Raw genomic sequence first — 23,279 nt, forward strand, 5'->3', positions numbered from 1 at the left:
GAATTCTATATACAGCCAAATCATGAATTAAAACTGAAAGCAGAATAAAGACATTTCAGACATGCAAGTTCTCAAAAAGGCACCTCTCTATATACTCTTTTTGGAAAGATTGAAGGTTGTACTCCAATAATATGAAGGTGTAAAACTAAGAAAGGGGAAGACATGGAATCTAGAAAGAGGAAATGCAATGTGGAGAGAGGCAGAAGGAATCATTGGGATGAATTTGAGGGGAAAACCCGTGAGTGACAGCTGAACAGACGCGTCAGACTGTAGCATGCCAGGCTCTTGTCCATGGAGTTCTCGAGGCAAGAATACTGGAAAAATACCATTTCCTTCTCCAGGGGATCTTCCCAACCCAGGGATCAAACCCGGGTCTCCTGCACTGCAGGAAGACTCTTTACCATCTGAGCCACCAGGGAAGCACCACCACAGAAGCCTGGGGCAGCCAATTTAAGTGAAAGTTGGTCAGAAGGCTCCAGAAACAATGTCTTAAAAAAGATGAGACTTGATAGAAAATCAAATATGTTTGAACATATTGTAAACAGTTTTTTAGAAATATGTGCATAGAAAACAAAGCCAAGGTAAAAAGTAAAGATAATTATTAGCTCCAAGTGGGAAATATTATCAATAAAGAGAGAAGTAATTCTAGCATAACTCCAGGGTTCAACTGTAAGTGATGTTTACAGAATTATTACATGGACGGTTAATCAGATCAATATATAACTATATAGGGATGGTGGGAGACAGGAGGCCGGTGTGTACAAAGAGAAAGAGGGTTGGGGCGGGGGTGGGGGAGAGAGGACTAAATCCTCCTTTCCCATGATGGGAAAACAGTATAAAAGTCTAAAACTGAACAAGAAATGGAAATGTAAACACATTATTTAGAGACGTGGAAGACAATGTAAACGACTGGCAGAGTAAGTGGTTGCTTCTGGGGAGTGGAAGGAGGGGCTGCTGGTTTGCATTACATGACTTACGGAAGTATTAGATTCTTAGAACTATTTGTAGTACAAGTTTAATGGGAATAAAATCACCAACTTTTTTAAAAGAGGCAAATGATCAATTCCAACTAGAGGATCTGGGAGGGGCTTCCTCATGTGGGAGCCGTAATGGGGATTTTAGCAGGTGGATATGGTGGGGAGGGGCGTTAAGGTGAGAGTAACAGGCTATCAGAAAAGACGATAAGAGATATACTGGGGAAAGGTCAGAAAGTGTCCTGAATTCCACACTTAAAGATATACAGACTTTATTCTGGTGTTAACAAGTGGCACTCTGAAGCAAGTGCTTGACTTGCTATGATCTTACCTTTTACTATGAAGCATAGATTAGAGGGAAGAGACGCAGGCCAGGAGTGCACTAAGGAAAGTGTTGTGATATCCCAGGAAAACAATACTGTGGGCCCAAAGAAGAGCGGTTGACTGTGGGGCTGGCAAAGGCAGGGGTGGCTGCAGACGTTGAAAGCTCGCCTCCTTTTTTGAGGAGCCAATGAGATACATGCACTGTTCTCTCCCAATCTGGTTTCTTGTGTGTGCTTCAGATAATGGAACGAGCTCTATTCCACATGGACAACTGCTATAAAATCCCCAACATCCGGGGCACTGGGCGGCTGTGCAAGACCAACCTGTCCTCCAACACGGCCTTCCGGGGCTTTGGGGGGCCCCAGGCTCTGTTCATTGCCGAGAACTGGATGAGCGAAGTTGCAGTGACCTGTGGGCTGCCTGCAGAGGAAGTAAGCTGGGAATTTGAAGGAACAAGTCAGAGGGGCTTAGCCTACTTTGGATTTTGGACATCTCCGTTGGGGTAGACGATGGGCAGGCGCCTGGGAGGGGCGGGAAACTCCACTTCCGGTTACGCCCCGCTGGTCTCTTGCCACGGCCATGGCCTCAGCGTCTCTCTGCTTGGGAAGGTGCGGTGGAAGAACATGTACAAAGAAGGGGACCTGACCCACTTCAACCAGAAGCTTGAGGGGTTCAGCGTGCCCAGGTGCTGGGATGAGTGCCTGAAGAGCTCTCAGTATTACGCTCGGAAGAGTGAGGTCGACAAGTTCAACAAGTAAGCGCCGTGGGGGAGGAGCCTGACGTTCTGGGGTTCTCTAGGGTTTCAGATTTTATAGCCCTTTCGCTGAACTCAAAATAAGAATAATAACGTAGTAGATAACTGAGACGGAGAAGGCAATGGCACCCCACTCCAGTACTCTTGCCTGGAAAATCCCATGGATAGAGGAGCCTGGTAGGCTGCAGTCCACGGGGTCGCTAGGAGTCGGACACGACTGAGCAACTTCACTTTCACTTTTCACTTTCATGCATTGGAGAAGGAAATGGCAACCCACTCCAGTGTTCTTGCCTGGAGAATCCCAGGGACGGGGGAGCCTGGTGGGCTGCAGTCTCTGGGGTCGCACAGAGTCGGGCACGACTGAAGCGACTTAGCAGCAGCAGCAACAGATAACGGAGAAGGCTGCTGTGTTTGCTGACTCATCCATGGCCATCTCTTTGAGATCCTGATATGTTCTGCAGCCCAGGGGACCCCGGGTCACAGCACTCAGGATCATAGCAGTGTGGTACATTTTCGCACTTTTGTCTGCCTTCTGGGCAGACGATGCTTTGGCCCAGGACTAAGAACACCATAATTATGTGCCTGCCTCTGACACCAATCTATAAATGTGACCTTGGTAGTCACTCCATCTCCTTGGGTCTCAGCTTCATTATCTGGAGAGTAGGGATAATTGTGCTGGCCTCTCTCTCACAGAGTTACTTGGATAAGCAAATATACAGCACAGAGGAAGTATTATCAGCAACAAGCCACAGTTCTTTCCTGGCGTCATCACAGTCCAAGACCACCAGAGCGCTCTGACCCAATCCTGATCCCTCTCAGGGAAGCAGAGTGATGACTCTTTAAGGTCGAGACTTTCAAGGGTGGACCTTGTTCCAGCTCCACTGGAGGATCCAGAACCCAAATGCCCACTGTTCTCACTTTGTCTGCCCAATCGAAGCACAATTCGGTTATGACCAAGACTGAGTGGGCACTTCCAAGGATGCCTTGTTCCAATTTTACAAAGATATTGCATGAAACATGTCCAATCTGACATGAATATGGTGGAGAAGTTACTATGAGATTTTTTTTCTTTCCTCTAGGGAGAATTGTTGGAAAAAGAGAGGATTGTGCATAATTCCTACCAAATTTGGAATAAGCTTCACAGTTCCTTTTCTAAATCAGGTAATTGCTTTGCATAATTTTGTCCATCTTCACTGCCCTGGGGTCCCATTCCCCTTGTTTGCACTGTTGCAAGACTTCCCAAGTGGCACAGTGGTAATAATGATCTGCCTGCCAATGCAGGAGACACAAGTGATGCAGATTTGATCCCTGGATCAGGGAAGATCCCCTGTAGTAGGAAATGGCAACCCACTCCAGTGTTCTTGTCTGGAAGATTCCATGGACAGAGGAGCCTGGCAGGCTACAGTCCATGGGGTTGCAAAGAGTCAGATATGACTGAGCACGACACAACAAGAACATATTGTCATGGGAGCAGGGCTGACCAGAGGAACTCTCTGCTGTTTAATCTGTACCTCCCTATTGGACCTGGGGTCAATGCCTAGTTATTATTTTCCTGACTATTGGACTATGGACAGCTGCTCTGCCTTTCTAATCCCATCTGTTTGTCTAGAGAAGCGGGACAAACATATATGACTGCCCTCCCTCTGAGGATGGGTGACAGAGAGAGAGATTTTTTTTTAAAGTTTTGCAAACTACTGAAGGTCTATATTATTAAATCATGAGATGTATACTACTTTGATATTTTTGTCTGAGGTTTCTATTCAAAATGCTACTGCTGATTTTCTTTTTCCTGGGCTCCAGTACTTTTGGTCCCGGGCCTTAAACTGAGTTAGGATTTGCTGAATTTTGTGTTTGGCATTCTTCTCTTCCCTTAGGCAGGAGCCCTGATCCACGTATACACAGATGGCTCCGTGCTGGTGAGCCACGGGGGCACAGAGATGGGCCAAGGCCTTCACACCAAGATGGTGCAGGTGAGCAGTCTGGAGACAGTGTCCATCCTCCCCAGCACCGTGATGTCTGGGGGAAGTATGATGCTGTGAAAAAGTGAGCATTGCCACATCCCAGAAGCAGAGGCAGGCCCAGGTTCTGGCCCTTGCCCAGCTGCTTATTTACATGTGACCTTGGGCAAGCCTGCTCCTCCTCTTGGCCTCAGTTTCCCCATCTATGCAAAGGTGTTGGTGATGATTCGGGCCACTTCCATCACCAGCACTTAAGGGCTCTGTGCCCGTGTGTAAGGTGTGTGTTAAAGGTAACTGGCTTCCCTCACACATATGAGACTCCTCTCAGTGGAGCTGGATTAGAGTTGTCACACCTGCTTGGCTTGTGGGCACTGGCCAAGCTGAATCTTTTTTAAAGCCAGGGTTAGTTTTAAAAAGGCGTTGTTCATCACCATCAGGTTTCTGAATATTTTGAATCCAACCAAACCACTCCATAAAGTGTTACTTCAGATTCAGACTGATGTGAGAACATCCCAGCCTCAGTAGAATTGTGGTTTATGAAATTATTTTCTTGCCTGTTAAGAGTGAATCTGAATCCCACCTTGGGGAGAAGGCAGCCAAGCCCTGCCAGGGCCTTCCCTAGAAGGTAGTGTCCTCTTTGTTCGCAGGTGGCCAGCAAAGCTCTGAAGATCCCCATCTCTAAGATCTATATCAGCGAGACGAGCACTAACACGGTGCCCAACTCCTCTCCCACGGCCGCCTCCGTCAGTACCGACATCTATGGACAGGCCGTCTATGTAAGGAGCCTCGGGGGCTGCCGAGCTGAGGGCCAGCCCAAGGCAGGGGTTCGGGAGAGTCCCCGGATAGGAGCTGCAATGGCTCCCTTGCGGGCTTGTGGCGATAGCCGTGCCTCTGGTTCTCTTCACCAGGAGGACACCAGGCTAAAAGAGGGGCCCAGGAACCATTACCACTTCCATCAAGGCCTGGAAGGATGAGCGTAGAGGGGGAGGGGAGTTGGAGGAATGCAGGGGATTCTGGGAGGACACACACCCTGGTGGTAGAACTGAGCAGGAGACAATGGATCGAAATTGAACCTTGATTGGGGGTCAGCCAGGTCATCCCCGTGCTTCCCCCACCTCAAGGTGGGTAATGTCATCAGACAAAGGAGTTTGAAGGGAGAAGGCACCTCCTTAGGGATCCTTCAGCATTTCCTCCTCGTGTCAACTTCAGGACTGAGTCGTGAAGTGCTCTCTGCACAAGGGCCAGTGGCTCCTGCCCAGGGCCTGGAACATTCCTGAGAGGGTGGCATGGCTGTCTGAGTGGCACTCTGGGCACAGCACTGCTTGGAGAACCTCAGGATTTTGCTTGAGTTGGGGAATGCAGAGGACTGATGTGTCTGCCATGTGGGCTGTCTTCTTTAGGAAGCTTGCCAGACCATCCTGAAAAGGTTGGAACCCTTCAAAAAAAAGAATCCTGATGGCTCCTGGGAAGACTGGGTAAGTTTGCAGACAAAAGAGAAATTAAGAGCAGGGTTGTGTCCCCGACCCTGGGCAGGAAGAGGAGGTCAGAATCTAGTCACAAAGGCAAAGAGAAGTTGAGGTGTCTGTATGCTTTCACAGGAGAAGCAAATGTTCAGCCTTGCTGGCCCCCTTCTCTACAGCGTTCATAGTTGAGGGAAGTCACTTGAGAATTTTTGATCCAAGATCTTGACAGCCCTGAGGGAATTGGGGGTTCACCTGCCCTGAGCATCATAAGATGGGGGTGACTGCTACTCCTGCCTTACTGAGAATTCTCTCAGAGGTCATCCCATGTCCCATTCATCTGCAGTCTTAAAGAGTCTCAATTTCTTCAAACCTCCATTTCTGAGAGGGCTGCCCCAGGAGCCTCCTGCATTACCCAGCTATGGAGTCTGGGTCCACAGAGACTCTTGTCTGTGAGGGAACAGGGAAAAAGACATTGTGTCCGTGCTCAGTCACTTCAGTTGTGTCCGACTCTTGGGGACCCGGTGGACTATAGCCCGCCAGGCGCCTCTGTGTGGGATTTCCCAGGCAAGACTACTGGAGTGTGTTGCCACGCCCTCCTCCAGGGGATCTTCTTGACCCAGGGATTGAACCCGTGTTTCCTGCTTGGGAGGAAGATTCTTTACCACTGAGCCACCTGGGAAACTCCAAAAGATGTTCCCCACAAATTTATATCATGCCTGTGATTTTAGGAGTGATACGCGCACTCATGAGAGGAATGAGCCCAGTTCTCTGATTTCTGGTTTAGAAGCCTGCATGTCAGAAACCCTCAGAGGGAAGCTGCCAGGAAGTGTCTCTCCGATGGGAGACTCAGCTCCGCCCACAAGCAAACATGCGATGGTGGCCCCACTTGACCTTCCCCTCATGTTCCAATGAAAGGACTGGATACAATAGTAACCCATAAAATGTGACCACACATGAACCAACTCAGATTGTGCAAGTCTCCCTCAAAACAGTCAAAGAAAATAAGCTGTTTCTCCTAGACCTACTCATCTTACTGTGCCTCGCACAACCTGTCCTTCCCTGTCCACACTCACAGATACCACGTGAATGTGGGTTGATTTTGGTAGTGTGGGTTTTAGCATGGATTTGTAAGACAATGTCAGCGTTTTCAACGACAGTCTCTACAATCTGTTGACCTGGGCATTGTCTTCATCTACTGGCCATGTAGTCCAGTGTTCCTTATAAGCAGGTAACCCTCCAAAAGGGTTTTATCAGAAGAGTGTGATTGGGACATGACAGGCATCAAAGCTTTTTAGTGTCTGTACTGTATTGAAAAAGGCAAGCTATTACTGCCACCACTACTATCTATGTATATATCTGATGTCATATAGCAAAGACCCTAGAGAAATTCTTTCTGTAAACTTTAGTTTTCTCATCTGTAAAATGAATGTAATAATAGTACTGATCTTATAGGGTTGTACTGAACACTAAGTGAGGCAGTGTCTGCAAAGGACTCAATAGCATCTTTTATATAGTAAAGTTCTTGGAAGTTGACAATGATCATGATGCAAGCTACATCAACAACAAATTAAATTTAGAACTGTGAATATTGAAAGAGAGAGAAGGAAGAAAGAAAGGAAGGAAGGAATAAAATAAAAATTTATTATGTAGTTGTTGTTCAGTTGCTAAGTCATGTCCGACTCTTTGCAACCCCATGAACTGCAGCACATCAGGCTTCCCTGGCCTTCACCGTCTCCTGGAGTTCGCTCAAACTCATGTCCATTGAGTCAGTGATGCCATCCAATTATCTCATCCTCTATTATCCCCTTCTCCTTCTGCCCTCAATCTTTCCCAGCATCAGGGTCTTTTCCAGTGAGTCAGCTCTTTACATCAAGTGGCCAAAGTATTGAAGTTCAGTTTCAGCATCAGTCCTTCCAGTGAATGTTCAGGATTGATTTCCTTTAGAAGTGACTGGTTTGAGCTCCTTGCAGTCCAAGGGACTCTCGGTGAGAGTCTTCTCCAGCACCCAGTTCAGAAGCATCAATTCTTCAATGCTCAGCCTTCTTTATGGCCTCTCACATCTGTACACAACTACTGGAAAAACCATAGCTTTGACTATACACACCTTTGTCGGCAGAGTAATGTCTCTGCCTTTTGATACACTGTCTAGGTTTGTCATAGCTTTCTTCCAAGGGGCAAGCATCTTTTAATTTCATGGCTGAAGTCACTGTCTGCAGTGACTAAAGAGATAGAATGGATGGAGAGGTGGACAACTTTATTAATAGAACACAAGTCTAATATGTTAAGTAAGGAATGAGCATTGTACAGAGTTGCTGTTGTAATGGCCAGAGTAGGGAGTCATCACAGGAGAGGTGAATGAAGAGGCAAGCTTGAGCTGATTGTTGATGAAGCAAAGGATTTTGACAGATACAGCAGAGGAACCACATAAATGAAGGTGCAGAAGTGTAGGGATGAGAAGGATTGGGAGTTTAACGCTGGAGTTTTGATTTGAGTAGCAATGCTGTGTGGATTACTGGAAGCCATAGAGAAGACTGGAATCCTTACTGTCAGGCATTTGCTCAGTGGCTCTGTACACAATGCAGAATCATGGAAAGCTCTAGAGTAGGTAAGTGACAAGGACTGTGTGGTGTGTTAAGATGATCCCTCTGACTGGACTGGGCTACATGGCAGGGCGGGAGGCGACTTGAGGCTGGAAGACCAGTTAAGAGGCTACTGTGGTGCTCCAGGCTTCAGATGACCAGGGCCTAGTGCAGGGGGTGGTGGTGAAGAGCAGGAGGTGCCATGTGGAAGCGAGAGTCACTACTGAAAAAAAGCTGATCAGCTTCCAGGTGAGGAGGAGGAGCTCATGAAAGCTTGGTGCCGGGCCAGGGTTTCTGGAAGCCATGCTTCCCCCTTCCTGATGCCATTCCCTCTCCTCAGGTCATGGCTGCCTACCAGGATAGAGTGAGCTTATCTACCACTGGGTTTTACAGGTAAGTAAGGTGCTGACCTTGCCCCTCTCACAATGAGTTGTCATCCTAACCTCTGCAGGCCCCTCCAGCGCTGCACTCTATCAGCCTTTGGTCAGGAGAGAGCAGGTCCACCAAAATGCTTCTCTCTCCAATGGACTGCCACTAACTTCAGTGTATTGAAGGGGCCCTGAAATACGTGAGCTTACCAAACTATGTGCCAAAAGCATGAGCCATCGTATCGAAAGACCTCTGTTCTAGTTCTGGTCTTAAAGTGTACCATTCCATTGGGGGGTCACTGGTCCCTCTCTGAACCTGTCTCCTCTTTTATGACATAATGGGTCGGTCACCAGCCATGCCCCTCAGCATTCTCCTGTAAGAACCAGGGGCGTCTGGTGTTCTGAGGGTCACCCGTGTGTATTATTTGTGCTTTGCGTCAGATTGCTTTAAGCAGGCTCTCCTGCAAAAGAATGAGAGGAGGATCTAGAGCACGTGGTCTTGTTACAAAATGTAGAGTGGAACATAAAATGGGATTTAGAAAAAAGCATCTTCTGAAACTTGAAAATTCAGTGAGACCCTGTTTCAGCAGAGGCCTTGCCTGTCTGATCTAGAAGCTGTGAAAAGAAATGATCATATTTACTGTTAGCCATAATGTTTTAGCTTTCTCTGGGAAATCTAACTAAGACCTTTTCTTCCACGGATCAGTGGATGTGCAAAATAGTTGCAAGTTTACTTTAAAAGGTCTTGTGTGAAAATTTATAAATATATACACTATATATGTAAAATAAATATACATATGTATTTTTTAGGGCAAAGCAATGTTTTGCCAGTGCTCCCTGGTTATGTAATATTTGACTTACACAAACACAAACTAATGAAGATTTTCTTATAAGTTCCTATTTCATTGTTAGAGTTGATAGAACTGGAGTTTTATCAGGGAACACCCAGATGAACTTGATAAGGTTAGAGGTCAAAGAACATGGCCATCTCTTGGGAAAAGACTTTTCCCTCAGCCCTGTATTGGTTTTGTTTTCATGCAAATTCTTATCACATCAGCTCACATTATTCTTTCTGTGTAAGGTATAGAATAGCTCAGGTACAGAGTGCTATAAACAGAGAACACACACACACAACCAATGTAGCTCATGCAAAATTGGAATCATAATATAAGATAGTCAGGATTGAAAAAAAAAAAAGTCATTTGATATTTGGCAGAAAACAAAATTCTGTAAAGCAATTATCCTTCAATCAAATAAAGAAATTTAAAAAAAAAGAAATGAACCAAGTCTAAAACCTAACACCAAATGCTAGAATAAACTTGCTAATAAATTTTTAAAAAGGAATAGAAAAAAAAGAAAAAATGTAAAAAAGAACATCTGCTTTTTTTTAACAGCGCTTTGCTCAAATCATCTCTTGAAACTTAGGAGGGGTCCGTAGATGAAGAGTAATACCAGGTGGCTGCACCCATGTTGGTACGGGTTACTGATCTTGTTACCTTTCACCTTGAGAAAGGTGAGCAGCCCCGGGTGAGCTTGTATGAACAGCCCAGGAGCCAGCCCAGAAGGAACCTTTGGTTCTGAGCTCTTGAATTCTAATTCAGTAGATCCTTTGGAGCATGACTTGCACGTCCTCCATGAGCTCAGGCAAACTTGTCACCTCTGTTTCTACCACATAGAGGCCGGCGTGCTGGGACCCTGCACCGCTCAGCTCTGCAGAATGATTCATATGAAGGCCATTGGCAAAATGGAGCAGAGACAAGGGGCAAGATGCTCAGCCGTGCAGGGGTTTCACGGACAGGTTCAAAGTGCTCAGTACTCACAGACTTTTTAAAGAATAGCTGAATAAAAAATAAAGCCTTTAGGGCCTTAAGATTTTATGGGACGAACTCTTTGTATGTGTATGAGTTGGGAGGAGGGACATGTCCATCTTATTCATATGCGATATTTTCTCTTCTCCCCAGGACACCCAACCTTGGCTACAGCTTTGAGACCAACTCAGGGAATGCCTTCCACTATTTCACCTACGGGGTGGCTTGCTCAGAAGTGGAAATTGACTGCTTGACAGGGGATCATAAGGTGAGAAGTTTGCAAAACGTCAGTATGAAAGGGGAAAAGAGAAACTCTAAAACTGTAATACAAAGAGCGAAGGAATGAGCTTCCTGGTTGGGAAAATAGTGTGCCAAGTTGTGGCTTGGCAAACTTCCTGAAAAGAACCAAAAGCTAAATATTTTAGATTTTCTGAGACTCTGCCTCAGTTATTCCACTCTATCTTGTAGTAGGTAAATAGATATGAATGTATGCAAGGAGATGAGCGTGAATGTGTTCCCACAAAATGTAATTTATGCACCTGGAATGTGATTTTCATATTGTTTTCATGTCATGACATATTCTTTTTATTTTTGTCAGTCATTTAAAACCATGAAAACCATTATTAGCTCACAAGTTCCACAAAAGCAGAGGACGGGCTGCGTTCAGCCCATAGAATGTATTTGTCACTGCCTTTCTTACATGACTGACCTGGACTCAGGTTCAAAGCCCCAGGAAGCTGGGTGCCTGCCCCTCCTACTCACACTGCTGTCTGAGGGTGCCTGGAGCTCTCTGCTTGGGAAAGAACTATTCCTATTGCTCTTAATAACCTAAGGGTTGCCCTGACCCATCTATTATTCCATACATCCCTTTCTTCTCAAACTGCTTTTGTTGTGCTATCCACTCTAGAACCTCCGCACAGACATTGTCATGGATGTTGGCTCCAGTCTGAACCCTGCCATCGATATTGGACAGGTAAGGCTCCTGGGGGATTAGGGTGGTGGGGGACTTGGCCACCGATGTGCCCCACTGCCTCCTAGGATCCCTGGCCACAGTGTCTCCCCCGCTGTTATTTTTAAGGAGGTCTGAGCATGGTGCCAAGTGAGTCCCCCTGAGAGTGGGATTTAGTGGATGAGAGTCCACCCAATTCCTGAGGCAGAAGACAGATCCACATGGATAAACTTGAAAAGGGCATTCACACGGCAGAAAGCAAGATGATGGGCAGTGGGAACACTGAATATTCAGACACACACGTGGCACCGAGGGGAGTGAAGATCGAGTTTGAGTTCAGTGTGCAGGCAGTGGGGTCTCAGGACAGAGGCATCTTCTCCCTCTTTATTCCTCTTCCACTGATGATGGCTGTTGTACTCTAGCAAGTAAATGCTACCAAGCCTGAGGTTGTGGAGAGTCCACCCCAGGTTCCAGCAAGAGGAATAAAGGGATGGCTGGAAGAAAGTCACTTTGGGAAAATATGAGAATATTGAGCAGAGCAGGTAGAACAGAGTCAGGGGGAGAAATCAAGAACCGACGTATCGAACATGCGGTAGAAAAGGTTCATTGTATTTCCCAAAACTGGACAATCACTGAGTATATAGAAACTTAGTCATAAAACTGTTTCTTAAGTCATTGAACAGCGGTGTGGGGAGCCCCTCCTATGGGCAGGCACTGAGCTTGGCATAGCAGATGCAGAGATGCTCAGCGTCTGGTCTCCCTCTGAACACACTTGTTTAGCCGTGATGGTGCCACATACCATGATTCTGAGCAGTGAGGCTGGGAGAGCAGACACGTGGGCCAGCAGAGCGTGGCGTGTGCCCTTCAAGAGATCTGTGAGCTGCAGCAGGGGCCGTCTTCTCCCAGAGGGCAGGCAGGACTGGGAGTTCAAAAAGCCTGGAATCTACTAACCACGAAAGTCCTGTCTTGTGCTGCGTGCTTAGTCGCTCATTTGTGTCCCCCTCTGTGCAGCCCTGTGGACTGTAGCCCGCCAGGCTCCTCTGTCCATGGGGATTCTCTAGACAAGAACACTGGAATGAGTTGCCATGGCCTCCCCCAGGGGATCTTCGCAACCCAGAGATCGAGCCTGTCTTGTGGGACTGCCCCAAAGTGCATGGTCCCTCTCAGTACACGGGGGGTAGTGGTCCCCTGAGGGACACCCTCAGCCACCATCACCCCACGAGCTCACTTCTCAGCTCGGGGGTGCCGTTTCTCCTGTGGCATCATGGAAGGAACATCTGCATCGGCCCTGAAGTAGGTTTCATAGGAAATTACGCCTACCACTGCCTGTCCCGCTCCTGGAACCGCTGACAAGTTCTGAAACCGATTTCAGTGTCCCTGCCTTTGCTCTGCCTACACCAATGCTGGCAAAGGCCCAGATGGGTTATCCCAGGCTGGGGCAGGAGCCGGGGAAGGAAGCAGTAGGGGGCTGTTTCCAGCTTCTCTCTGGTTCGCCTGGGCAGGTGGGGCTTGGTGCCTGCTGTGGAAAGCAGCACCTGTCTTTGGATGGGGGGTGGGAGGCAGGGTAGCCATGGTTTCTGTCTGTCCTGCAGGTGGAAGGGGCGTTTGTCCAGGGCCTGGGCCTCTTCACCCTGGAGGAGCTACACTATTCCCCTGAGGGGAGCCTGTACACCCGCGGCCCCAGCACCTACAAGATCCCCGCGTTTGGCAGCATCCCCACAGAGTTCAGGGTGTCCCTGCTTCGCGACTGCCCCAACAAGAAGGCCATCTATGCCTCCAAGGTACTATTGCCCTGGGTCTGTGCTGCCTTCCGGTCTGCATTGTGGGAAACCACCCGCCATGGGGGTCTGCAGGGAGCTCGCATGGAAGAGAGAGAGAAGGGCCTGGGGCAGATGATGGGCGGGCAGGGCTGGAGGTGGGGTGAGGGGGGCGGTGAGCAGACCTGCCTGGGAGCACAGGGCACTGGGTTGAGGATGACACCACCTCCCTGTCATTTAAGCCAGCTTTCGGGGTGTACTCAGAGGGATTCCTTAGGTCAGTCTTGTAGGTCAAGTCCTGACCTACACCCACGTCTCAGGTGTGCATCCTTGAGGCTTGGTCCCAGAGATGCTCTCGCAGGTCCTGCACCCCTGTCGTCTCTTGAGAATCAGCCCATTCCCCTGTGCACACACTTTCACCTCCTTCAATGACCGCCACTAGACCTTGAGGCTTGATCAGCATGCCTGGATGGTTATAACTACCCTCGGTTTCCTCCGTGTCCCCAATAAGTATGAAAAACAGTTAATAAAATTCATTAAACTGATTGACACAGTTGTTGGTCTAAGAAGGAAGACAGATAATTACTTGTCATCAATGAAACACATCTCAGTTTACTTTCCAGTTGGGAGGGCCTGGAACACTGTGGTCCTTGCCGTCGGCTCTCACACTTTAGCGTGCGTCGGGTCACTGGGGGCTCAGGGTAAAAAGGTAGCTCCATGGGACTCACCCTTAGAAATTTTGATTCAGTAGGTGTGGGGTAGGGTCCTTAAACCTGCATTTAAAAAAAATATATTTATTTATATTTGGCTTCCCTGGGTCTTCGTTTCTGCGTGGGCTTTCTCTCTTTGCGGAGAATGAGGGCTGCTCTCTACCTGCAGTGCCCGGGCTCTAGAGGACAGGCTCAGTGACTGTGTTGCATGGGCTTAGTTGCCCCACAGCATATGTGATCTTCCCAGATCAGGGATGGAACCCATGTCCCCTGCATTGGTGGGTGGATTCTTAACCACTGGACCACGAGGGAAGCCCAGGCCTGCATTTTTAACAAGTCTCCCTGCTGACTCTGTTATGGGCAGTCTCTGATCTATGCTTTGGGGGATGAAACGGCCTTTGCTAGAAAATAGTTTCCATCCTGTTGGTCATGATACCTCTGTTTCAGCAACTTGTAAGTATAATTATGGTGACTGTAAATATTGGTGACAGAATTGCAGGTAGATTATTCCCTGAGGTTTATTGCTATGAGGAAAGGATCAGATTTTTTTTTTTTGTCTGTAAAATATAATGCTTTATACAACTTTTAATGGTCCATTATATTCGCATGGTGTCATCAGAGAAAATCACACAGTGAAATTTAAAAGACATGTGCCCACAAGTCTTTTATTAGACTGCTTGTTCTCGGCCCCTGTTTAGTTTTGAGCTCCTGCCTTGCTCTGGGGTCCCTGGGGTCTCCAGCCCTGCAGCTGTGGAGGTTGGCCCTCCCCTGATTCCCTGTCTGTGCTCTGCTCTTGTCCACTCAGGCGGTCGGGGAGCCTCCCCTCTTCCTGGGCGCCTCCGTCTTCTTTGCCATCAAGGATGCCATCCGCGCAGCTCGAGCTCAGCACACAAATAATAACACGAAGGAGCTCTTCCGGCTAGATAGCCCTGCCACCCCGGAGAAGATCCGCAATGCCTGTGTGGACAAGTTCACCACTCTGGTACGAGGGCCCCGCAGTCCAGGGAGGTGGGGCCACAGGCTGGGGAAAGTTCTGCTGCAGAGGGAGGGCTGAGATGTTAGGCTGTCTCTCAGCCTTCCTGTATTTTTGGCTGGGAAGCCATGGGTCCACACCGCCTTCTGCCATGAGGCACCGCCTCCAACGTGCAGGAAGATAACAAGAATCCCCTTAAAGCTGCAGCTTGGGCTGGGTCTCCTGAGAGGAAGGAGGGCTGTGTGATGCCCTTATCACCCACTGATTCCATTATTTGCATAAAGATGAGGGTAATGGATAAAACTCCAGAAGAGCCTGATCTTTAGTGTCCAGCAGTGGCATTTTTGAGACCCTTCTTTGTTAAAGACACTGTGTGCGGTACTAAGGAGACAGGGAAAAAAATGAATCTGTGAGACAGAGCACATTTGTCCTGTGGTCACCCTGTGCCATGCTGATTCCGGGGATGTGTAGGTGCCCTGGAAGGCATCGCAACCTTTTCAGACACCAGTTGATTGCCCTGTGTGGTGACTGGTTACTGCCTTGGAGGTGTGTGTAGCAGAGAACTCCATGGTCTCTGGAATCATTTGGGGAAGTCCCTGTGTGATACTTGTGGGGAACAATGCCTGGTGAAAGGAGACCATGCCAGGACAGATTCGTCCACTGTCGGAGCCTCAGAAGCAGCCCAGTCTCTGAGTTGGGCCGAGTGGGCCTTGCACTCACTCTCCAAAGGCTGTTGCAGCCTCTTTTGAGTTAGCAGAACCAGATTCTTCCTGATACCGAAGTCATATCTCCTCCTGGGTATTTGATAGGAAATTTGATAGACATTTTGGGTTTCAGAGGGGGAAGGTACAGGAGAGGCCCTGGAGACAGGCAGATCTGCAGTCAGCACAGAGGGTGAGGGAGGCAGATGGGTCTCCAGTCAGGCGGCCCTTCAAGTTTTGCAATAGCTTTAGCCTCAGGGTGAAACACACACAGACCATGTGCAGGGCTCCCAGGCAGCAAGGATGCCTACAAATGTACAGCAACCTCGCTGTAGCCCAGAACCTTCCCACCATGGCCTCAGGGCTGACAGTAATCCAAACCCACCTTCTCTGAGAGCAGAGCTGCTGCCTGGCTCCCAGTAAGCTCACAGAGATTGTAAAATTAGCTCCGTGCAAACCGTCTGATGCAGAAGTCAGTGATCTAATGCAGAAGTCAGTCATCTGATGAGCCCCTCCCTCTGAGGCCCCGGACTCAAGCAGAGATTCTAACCCAAGTGCCTTGGCTATGCTGCAACACAGAAGTGATTTAAAAATCCCTGCTATGGATTTTCATGAGCAGCTGATCCATGAGCCAGCTGGGCTTTTGAAAAGCTGTGAGCGCCATGTGAGAAAGGACCACTTCTGTATCTGGTCATCCCAGTATCTCCAGAGTCTGCCGCAGTGCTTGACACATGGGGCATGCACAGTGAAAATTAACGAATGGCCAGGATGGGATGGGGTCCTGCCCCGGAGGCATCCCCCCAGCTGGGACTGCAGAGTGGTGTTTGGTCTGGGGGTGGTGGTTGGCGGTGCGGGGATGTGGCGCAGCGTCCTGAGCTGGAGGAAGACCCTTCAACCAGTTCTCTGTCGTTCCTTCCTAGTGTGTCACTGGTGCACCAGGAAACTGTAAACCCTGGTCTCTGAGGGTCTGAAGAAGAAGCCCCATAGGAGTCTTCTTATGCTACCCTGGGGATTCCGTGGAAGATGGAACTTGCCCTGCAGAACATGAATCTCTGAAAGTTTCAGGATGACAGAGGTGTTATTCTTCAGGATGATGGTTGGAAGAACATTGAATGGATTGGAAGATTTTGATAAAAATATGATTTATAATCATGATGATAAGCAAATTCAAAACTACTAGGCCTGAATGGCTAATAGGCAATTAGTATCATTTCATGTCTGTTTTAATCACGTATTTGAAATAGGTGTAGGAAGTATTCGTGCTATGTCCTAACTCCCTAAACAGCTTGTATCCGCTCAAGTGCTAACAGCGTCTCTCCTTCAAAGAAGATTCTAACATGCCTCCAGAAGTTTAAAACAGAGTTACTCTAAGCCTGGGTGTCTTCCTCAAAAAGCCTTTCCTTTGATTCAATAAACATCATATTATAACCTCAGATCCACACTTAGATTTGCAATGGGACAGTGGGGTACAATTCAAACCTCTGATCACCTCATTGGAGAGAATAAAGAGAGAAATTCATTACTTGAATTGTCTTCTTTAAAAAAAAAATTTTTTTTTTAATTTACTTATTTGGCTGCGCTGAGTCTTAGTTGTGATACACAGGATCTTTTAGTTGCTGTGTGTGGGCTCTAGTTCCCTGACCGGGGATCGAACCCAGGTTCCCTGCATTGAGAGTGCAGTCTTAGCCACTGGACCACCAGGGAAGCCCATGAGTTTAACCTTCTTAAGTTGCATGAAGTAAGATTAATCCATAAAAGCAAAAGCCAACGAACCCAATTACTCAGTACCTACAATGTGCCAGTTTCTTCCTCTTCCTCTGTGCATTAAGAAAAGATCGGGCTTAAAAATCTTCAATTGAAGCCAGTAATTCCCATCTAGAAATGAGGCTACTCGAATTAAGGTCAGCTGGAGAAAAAAACAGCCAAGGACCCTGAGTTCTCATCCCAGCTGTTTCTCTGTGACCTTAGACTGTCACTTCCCTATTCTGTGCTTCATTTTAGTGCAAAATGAAAGGATTGGACTGGAATACTCTCTTAAGGTCTTCTTTGGATCTGAAAGTCTATAAATATATGACCTGAAAACTCCAGTTATTTAAGAGATCTTCAGGGCTCAAAGACATGACTCCTTTACTATGAGGAGTGCTGTCTGGGTTTAGATTCCCCCCAGTTGAAAAGAGAACTGGAGAAAGGCAGGTATTCCCTCTGCTGGCTCTGACGGGAGATCTCATCACTATCTGGTGCTGGTGGACAGTGTCGCCAGGTCATGTGCCTTCACTGTGTAAATATCCAAATTCTATTGGATGGGGTCCACGGTTCTGGCCCGGAAGGACTGTGGAAACCATGCATTTGACCCCGGTTCTTGATGTTACTAATAAATGAAACTGTCAGCTGGTTGGCACGTGAGAAATGCTTATTAATCATCATAATCATGACAAATGCTGACATCTGCTATATGTTAACCAGTCTGCATTGCTAGGGAATCCACACACCAAACTCACAGGTGCACACACATACACAGATGCATTTCCTCAGAATATTCTGGATTGTTTACAGCATGGTTAAAACTGAAGCGCTTTAGAAATAACACCAGTATTTGCATTGAGATCTGCACAGGTCTGTTTCATTGATTTTCTGGAATATTCTATTAGGGTATGGTTAGGGTATAGGACATGGCCTGAAGCTGAGACAGGTCAGCTGTTAATAGTGAGGCTATCAGGGCTGAACAATGACTGTGAATTCCCTTCTGAGCTTAGGAACAGAGGCAAGGCAGGGTGGTCGTGAAAATCAAACAGGCAAGTGCTCTGTGAGCCATAAGTCACTGTGCAGTTCCAAGCTGTTGCCCTCCTCAGACACCTGGCCTTGGCTTGCTGTCTTCCTCTGTAGACTGCTTCAACTTGAGGGTCCTTGGGCTTGGGATGCCAGCATTGCCTGCAGTATCACACTGCAGCCGGCAGGGGGCGGTGGAAGCACAGACGTGAGACCGTCCTCTGCAGCGGGCCCAGCAGCATGGCCATCTGCTATGGGTTAGATTCTAGGCAGCTTATTTAGTGTCTCGGAGTTTGTAGACCCGACACCTTCAAAGTTCTCTTTAAGAGCCGGATTTGAAGCTGACTTAGGGTTTAAGACTGACAAAAAAATCTCAAAGGAGCTCAGAAGACGGGGATCAGCTGTGGGAGTCTGAGCTTCAGATAAACAGCTGGCGGGGGAAGGCAGGTCTTACTTTCTTAGTATCTGCAGCTTGTGCGGTGCCGGTTTTCATGTTTTACTTGTATGTGTGTGCTCAGTTTTGTCTGATTCTTTGTGACCTCGTGGACTGCAGCCCACCAGGCTCCTCTCTGCGGTGGGATTTTCCAGGCAAGAGTACTGGAGTGGGTTGCCATTTCCTGCAACAGGGGATCATCTGGACCCAGGATTGAACCTGAGTCTCCTGCATCTTCTGAATTGGTAGGTGGATTCTTTACCTCTGAACCACCTGGGAAGCCCTTTTACTAATGAAATCTCATTTAATCATCCCAGTGGCCTTAGGAGGTAGCACTTTAATCTCTGTAACAACATGAGAAAGAAATCCTACCCATAGCTGTGCAGAGGGATTACTCATGGGCATTGACTCCTGGAAAACAGGCTGCGACTGGGCCGTGCGGGTGGGGAAACCTGGTGTATGCTGGGCGTCAGTCTGCTTGTCGGAGTGGACCCATGCTACCCAGGCTCCCAGAGGTTGGTGGAGGCCCCTGAATGCCTATCTATTCGCCTGTGCTTTGGGCGGCTTAGGATTCTCACAATGACTTGGCCAAGTTGTGGACTGTTGTCAGAGGCAGCTGAAAACTTCCTTCTACTCCAGTTAAGGTGGCTGGGAAGCCAGGACAGGAGGATAGGATGGATGGAGGTTGTAGGAGGAACCCTGGGCAAGGGATAAGGGCAGAAATTGTCCTAGCTGATTGATTTACAACTGGGAACATCCGTGAGCCCATGGTGTTTTTAGCGGAGGGGGAGCTTAGACCATTCCTACCGCTGCCTGTTTTAGGTCCTGGGACAAAGCTCTTTGGAACACACAGCTTCCTTGATCTGCTGAGGCTTGAAGTCACCCTGGGGCCCCCCAGGCTCAGGGACTTGCCCTTGTCTCTGTTCTGGACTGTGGGAGAGCATGATCCCAAGGCAGGAGACGGATCCCGGGACAATCGTGTCACCTGATAACAAAGCAGCCCACCAGAGGGAATGGAAATGTCAGGAACTACCCAGAGGGTTTGGGCCTCATCTCTGTCCTAGAACAGGCCTGGCCTTGACCCTGCGTAGTCCTCTAGACTGATTTGCATCCTAGAACTGGAAAGGCCCTGGGAACCATCAGACTCAAACTTTTTGTTTAAGAGCCGAGAATCATAAACCCTGAGAGGGTAACTAACTTGTCTAGGGCCCCACAGCCCTTTAGTGAGAGAGACAGGCTTATGACAAGACTGCCTGAATCCTGGTCCAGGTGCTTTAAACTAAATTGACACCCACTGGTGGAGCAAGCCTTCTCTTAGGCAACCTCAGATTGTGGGGGACATGCTAGAAATCTAGTCATGTGGTTGGGAAGAAGATAGGGCGAGCTTGGAGCCCAGGAATACCTCACTCATCTGTGCTCTAGGATAGGATGCTGCAATGGGAATCCTTCTGAAGCCCTCCAGGTGAGACCAAACAGTAACTGTGGAACATCCCCTTGTTCCAAATGAGGGCTATGTCACCTATCCGAGCCTTGCAGGAGGGACGGCTGAAACTGACTTTGCCGCTTTTAGCTCATGACCTACCTCAGGGAATAAAGAAATAGAGAGTTTGAGAGACTGGAGGGAGAGGATGTCTGAAGATCTTTGAAGAGGGCAAGATGTATGTCCTCTCTGTTGAAGAGAAGGGAAGGAGGGAAGAAGGAGGAAAGAGAGGAAGATTGTGTATGAGGCAGGGTTTCCCCTCACTCGGCCAGGAGAGGGGAACTTCACGGGGTACACTCAGAGACCCAATCCTAAGAGCTGCTTGAGTGGCTGTGGTTGGATCAGCCCGAAGCACGGAGCAGCAAGAAGAAGGGGGTGAGAGCAAGTTACACATCCTCCAGTGTTTGGGCAAGGATACCAGTTGTGGCCACACTGGAGGGAGCCACCCGTGAGGACTGCCTGGATGGGGAGATGTAATCCCAACAGAGGGAGGGACCATTTTATGCCCAGAATCAACTTGCTCCAGTGGCTATGAGAAATGCTCACACATCCCTGCCTGCCTCCTCTGTTCCAGCCTGACCTCCACTACCACAGTCCTCACTCCCAACACAGATCTTCACCAGGGAGAACATGGCAGGGCTCTCCACTGTGCCTCTGTGATGGCTGGCGCCCGATACCTGGAATCTCTCATGCAGAAATCTTCCCTGAGAGTGAGCCCTGAATGTTGGGGGAGGAGGCTTAGGGGCAGCAGTGCGCAGGCTTCTCCGCTTACTCTGATGTGCTCAGAACATCAGCCTAGGAGCACAGAGTGTGTTTCTGAAAATCCGGGCAGCCTGTGGCTTGCTGCCCTCTCCCCCTGCCTCCCCCAATCAGAGCCTAGCTGGAGTGGAGACCAGGGCCCTTCCTCTGTGCAGCCAGTTGTCTTAGTCATCAACAGTGTTGAACTGACCCATGCGTGTGCCCTGTGTTCTTCCCATGAGATGTGTATTCCCTGGGGTCCTCCTAGCTGTGTGCTGTGCTGGGGGGAGGCTGGACTGAGCACCTGGGCACTGTCCTGGGCAGTGGCACCAACATGCCTGAGGCAGCACTTGGCTGTTTAGGAACTGAGGGTGGGCAGGCCAGTTAGCTCCTCTGAACCTTCATCTTTTCATCTGTAAAATAAGCTTGGATAATCATACCACTCCTGCAAGAAATTATTGTTTCCAAATGGACACCCATGAGGTATCTATCTCAGCATGGGAAATTGCCCTTCCTGCAACAAAATTATAAATGAAGGTACTCAACTTTAATACCTGCTTCCAGTCCTTTATCAAACCAATATAATTATCTCATGCTATAGTTTCTTAAAGCATTTCTATGTATTGAGACAATTACACAGAAGTGTATCTGATTAAAAACACAGCCCTCGAAACATGACTAATAGCCCAGACCAAGGTATCGTCCTATGATTCTGTGAGAAAAACACAGATATATCCAAAACACTTTTCATGAAATAGCTCTTCTTTTCCATGACTACAACCAGAACTAAATACTGTGTATAGAAATTACTTGTGGTGATTAAAGCATTTGAGAATCTAGATTGATCATTAACATCTTACCAAGACAAACTCTATATGTAAACTCTGTGAAAATAAGTTCCTGTGATGGGCTGATGGAAACCTCAAGGAGGGCTTTGTCTGTTACTCATCCACCCCGCTTCATCCACTCATTTAGCCATTCATTTGTTCCTTTATTCAAGAAGAATAAAATGGTTTCTATTTAAAATAAGTGTTTGGTTATCTATCTGCCTGTGAAACTCTTTTCCTATAACAGATATTTGAAATTTAAGATGGTTCTCTTATTTTATTTAAATATAGATATTCCCATTACTTTATATTTGTTCCAGTTATTAAGCAATTCCTTCGGCTCCACAATATCTCTTCTATCTGCTCAATAAAGCTGGGGCAAAACCGTGTAAGGCATTCTTGCTCTGTCTGCTCCCTCTGCTACAGTCTGCCAGTAGAGGGCAGTAGAGGGCGACTGTGGGGCTGGAGGAGGAGATGGACGTGTGCTCCATTCTATTACTATTTGCCTCTTTTTTAAAAATTAAATTTATTTTTAAATGAGGCAAAGATGAATATTTTTAATGATAAAAGGTACAATTCACAAAGAATATAGAAATCATAAAACCATTTGACACCTAACAACAAAGAAACAGATACATAAAGCAAAAATCAGAAGAAATAGAAAAAAATACAATCATAGTGAGACATATTAACATTTCTGTGAGAATATTTTATCAAGTGTATAAAAAATAATATGAGCATATTGAATGATGCATTAATAATTTAAATTAATATATTTCTACTTAGATTAATTTATATTAATCTTACATCCTGCATAAATATACTTAAAGTTTTGTATCTCATATGTTGTTATCAAATGTCCATAGGACATTTAGAAAAACTGGAAATAATATAAACATTCAGTTCAGTTCAGTCGCTCAGTCGTGTCTGACTTTTTGCGACCCCATGAATCGCAGCATGCCAGGCCTCCCTGTCTATCACCATCTCCCGGAGTTCACTCAAACTCACGTCCATCGAGTCAGTGATGCCATCCAGCCATCTCATCCTCTGTCATCCCCTTATTCTCCTGCCCCCAATCCCTCCCAGCATCAGTGTCTTTTCCAATGAGTCAACTCTTTGCATGAGGTGGCCAAAGTACTGAAGTTTCAGCTTTGGCATCATTCCTTCCAAAGAAATCCCAGTGCTGATCTCCTTCAGAATGGACTGGTTGGATCTCCTTGCAGTCCAAGGGACTCTCACTAAATTTCAAAAAGTATAATTTTTTTTGTGATTCAGTTATACATACACTGTATGTTATTTTTGAAATTATTTTTAAATTAGAAATCTTGCATCCTATTCACATTAAGTCAAACAAGTGGAATCAAAATGTCATAAATTTTTTAGTTAGGCAAAAAGTCATGTTTTCTAAAATATATATATTATACATATAATTTACATATGTATACAAGAGCTTTTCTACTATGCTTGATAAAGACATGAGAAAACATCAAAAAAAAAAGAAGAGATGAAGAAATTGGAAAACGTGAAATAGGAGCACTGAATGTGAGATAGAAGAAGTGATGCAAAGTAGATAAAAGTAAACAACCCTCACATGGGCCAGTTGTTTTTAAACAGAGCTGCTCGTTAGAAACATCTCTGGAGCTCCGGAGGAAAAAAGCAACACCTGGGCATCAGTATTTTTCAAAAAATTCCAAGATAATTCTGATTTGCATTTGGG

General features: G+C 47.2%; 1 protein-coding gene across 17 annotated transcripts in view; it reads left to right on the forward strand.

Moving 5' to 3' along the window:
• XDH (xanthine dehydrogenase) overlaps positions 1–16,840 on the forward strand; it is a 61,025-nt gene extending 44,185 nt beyond the window's left edge. For all 17 annotated transcript variants that reach the window (XM_086327587.1, XM_086327570.1, XM_086327572.1 and 14 more), the window contains 12 exons: positions 1,538–1,729; positions 1,907–2,052; positions 3,132–3,213; positions 3,927–4,022; positions 4,658–4,786; positions 5,411–5,485; positions 8,393–8,445; positions 10,382–10,496; positions 11,136–11,201; positions 12,770–12,958; positions 14,450–14,626; positions 16,239–16,840. In XM_086327587.1, coding sequence (XP_086183713.1) covers positions 1,538–1,729; positions 1,907–2,052; positions 3,132–3,213; positions 3,927–4,022; positions 4,658–4,786; positions 5,411–5,485; positions 8,393–8,445; positions 10,382–10,496; positions 11,136–11,201; positions 12,770–12,958; positions 14,450–14,626; positions 16,239–16,289 — 1,371 coding nt within the window. In that variant the 3' untranslated portion in view covers positions 16,290–16,840. The remainder of the gene's footprint in view (positions 1–1,537; positions 1,730–1,906; positions 2,053–3,131; positions 3,214–3,926; positions 4,023–4,657; positions 4,787–5,410; positions 5,486–8,392; positions 8,446–10,381; positions 10,497–11,135; positions 11,202–12,769; positions 12,959–14,449; positions 14,627–16,238) is intronic.
• The last annotated feature ends 6,439 nt before the right edge of the window (positions 16,841–23,279 follow it).

The sequence above is a fragment of the Bos grunniens genome, chromosome 11 (genome assembly GCF_055505025.1).
Source record: "Bos grunniens cultivar Pamir isolate PY7600 chromosome 11, Bosgru_T2T1.0, whole genome shotgun sequence".
Taxonomy (NCBI): Eukaryota; Metazoa; Chordata; class Mammalia; order Artiodactyla; family Bovidae; genus Bos; species Bos grunniens.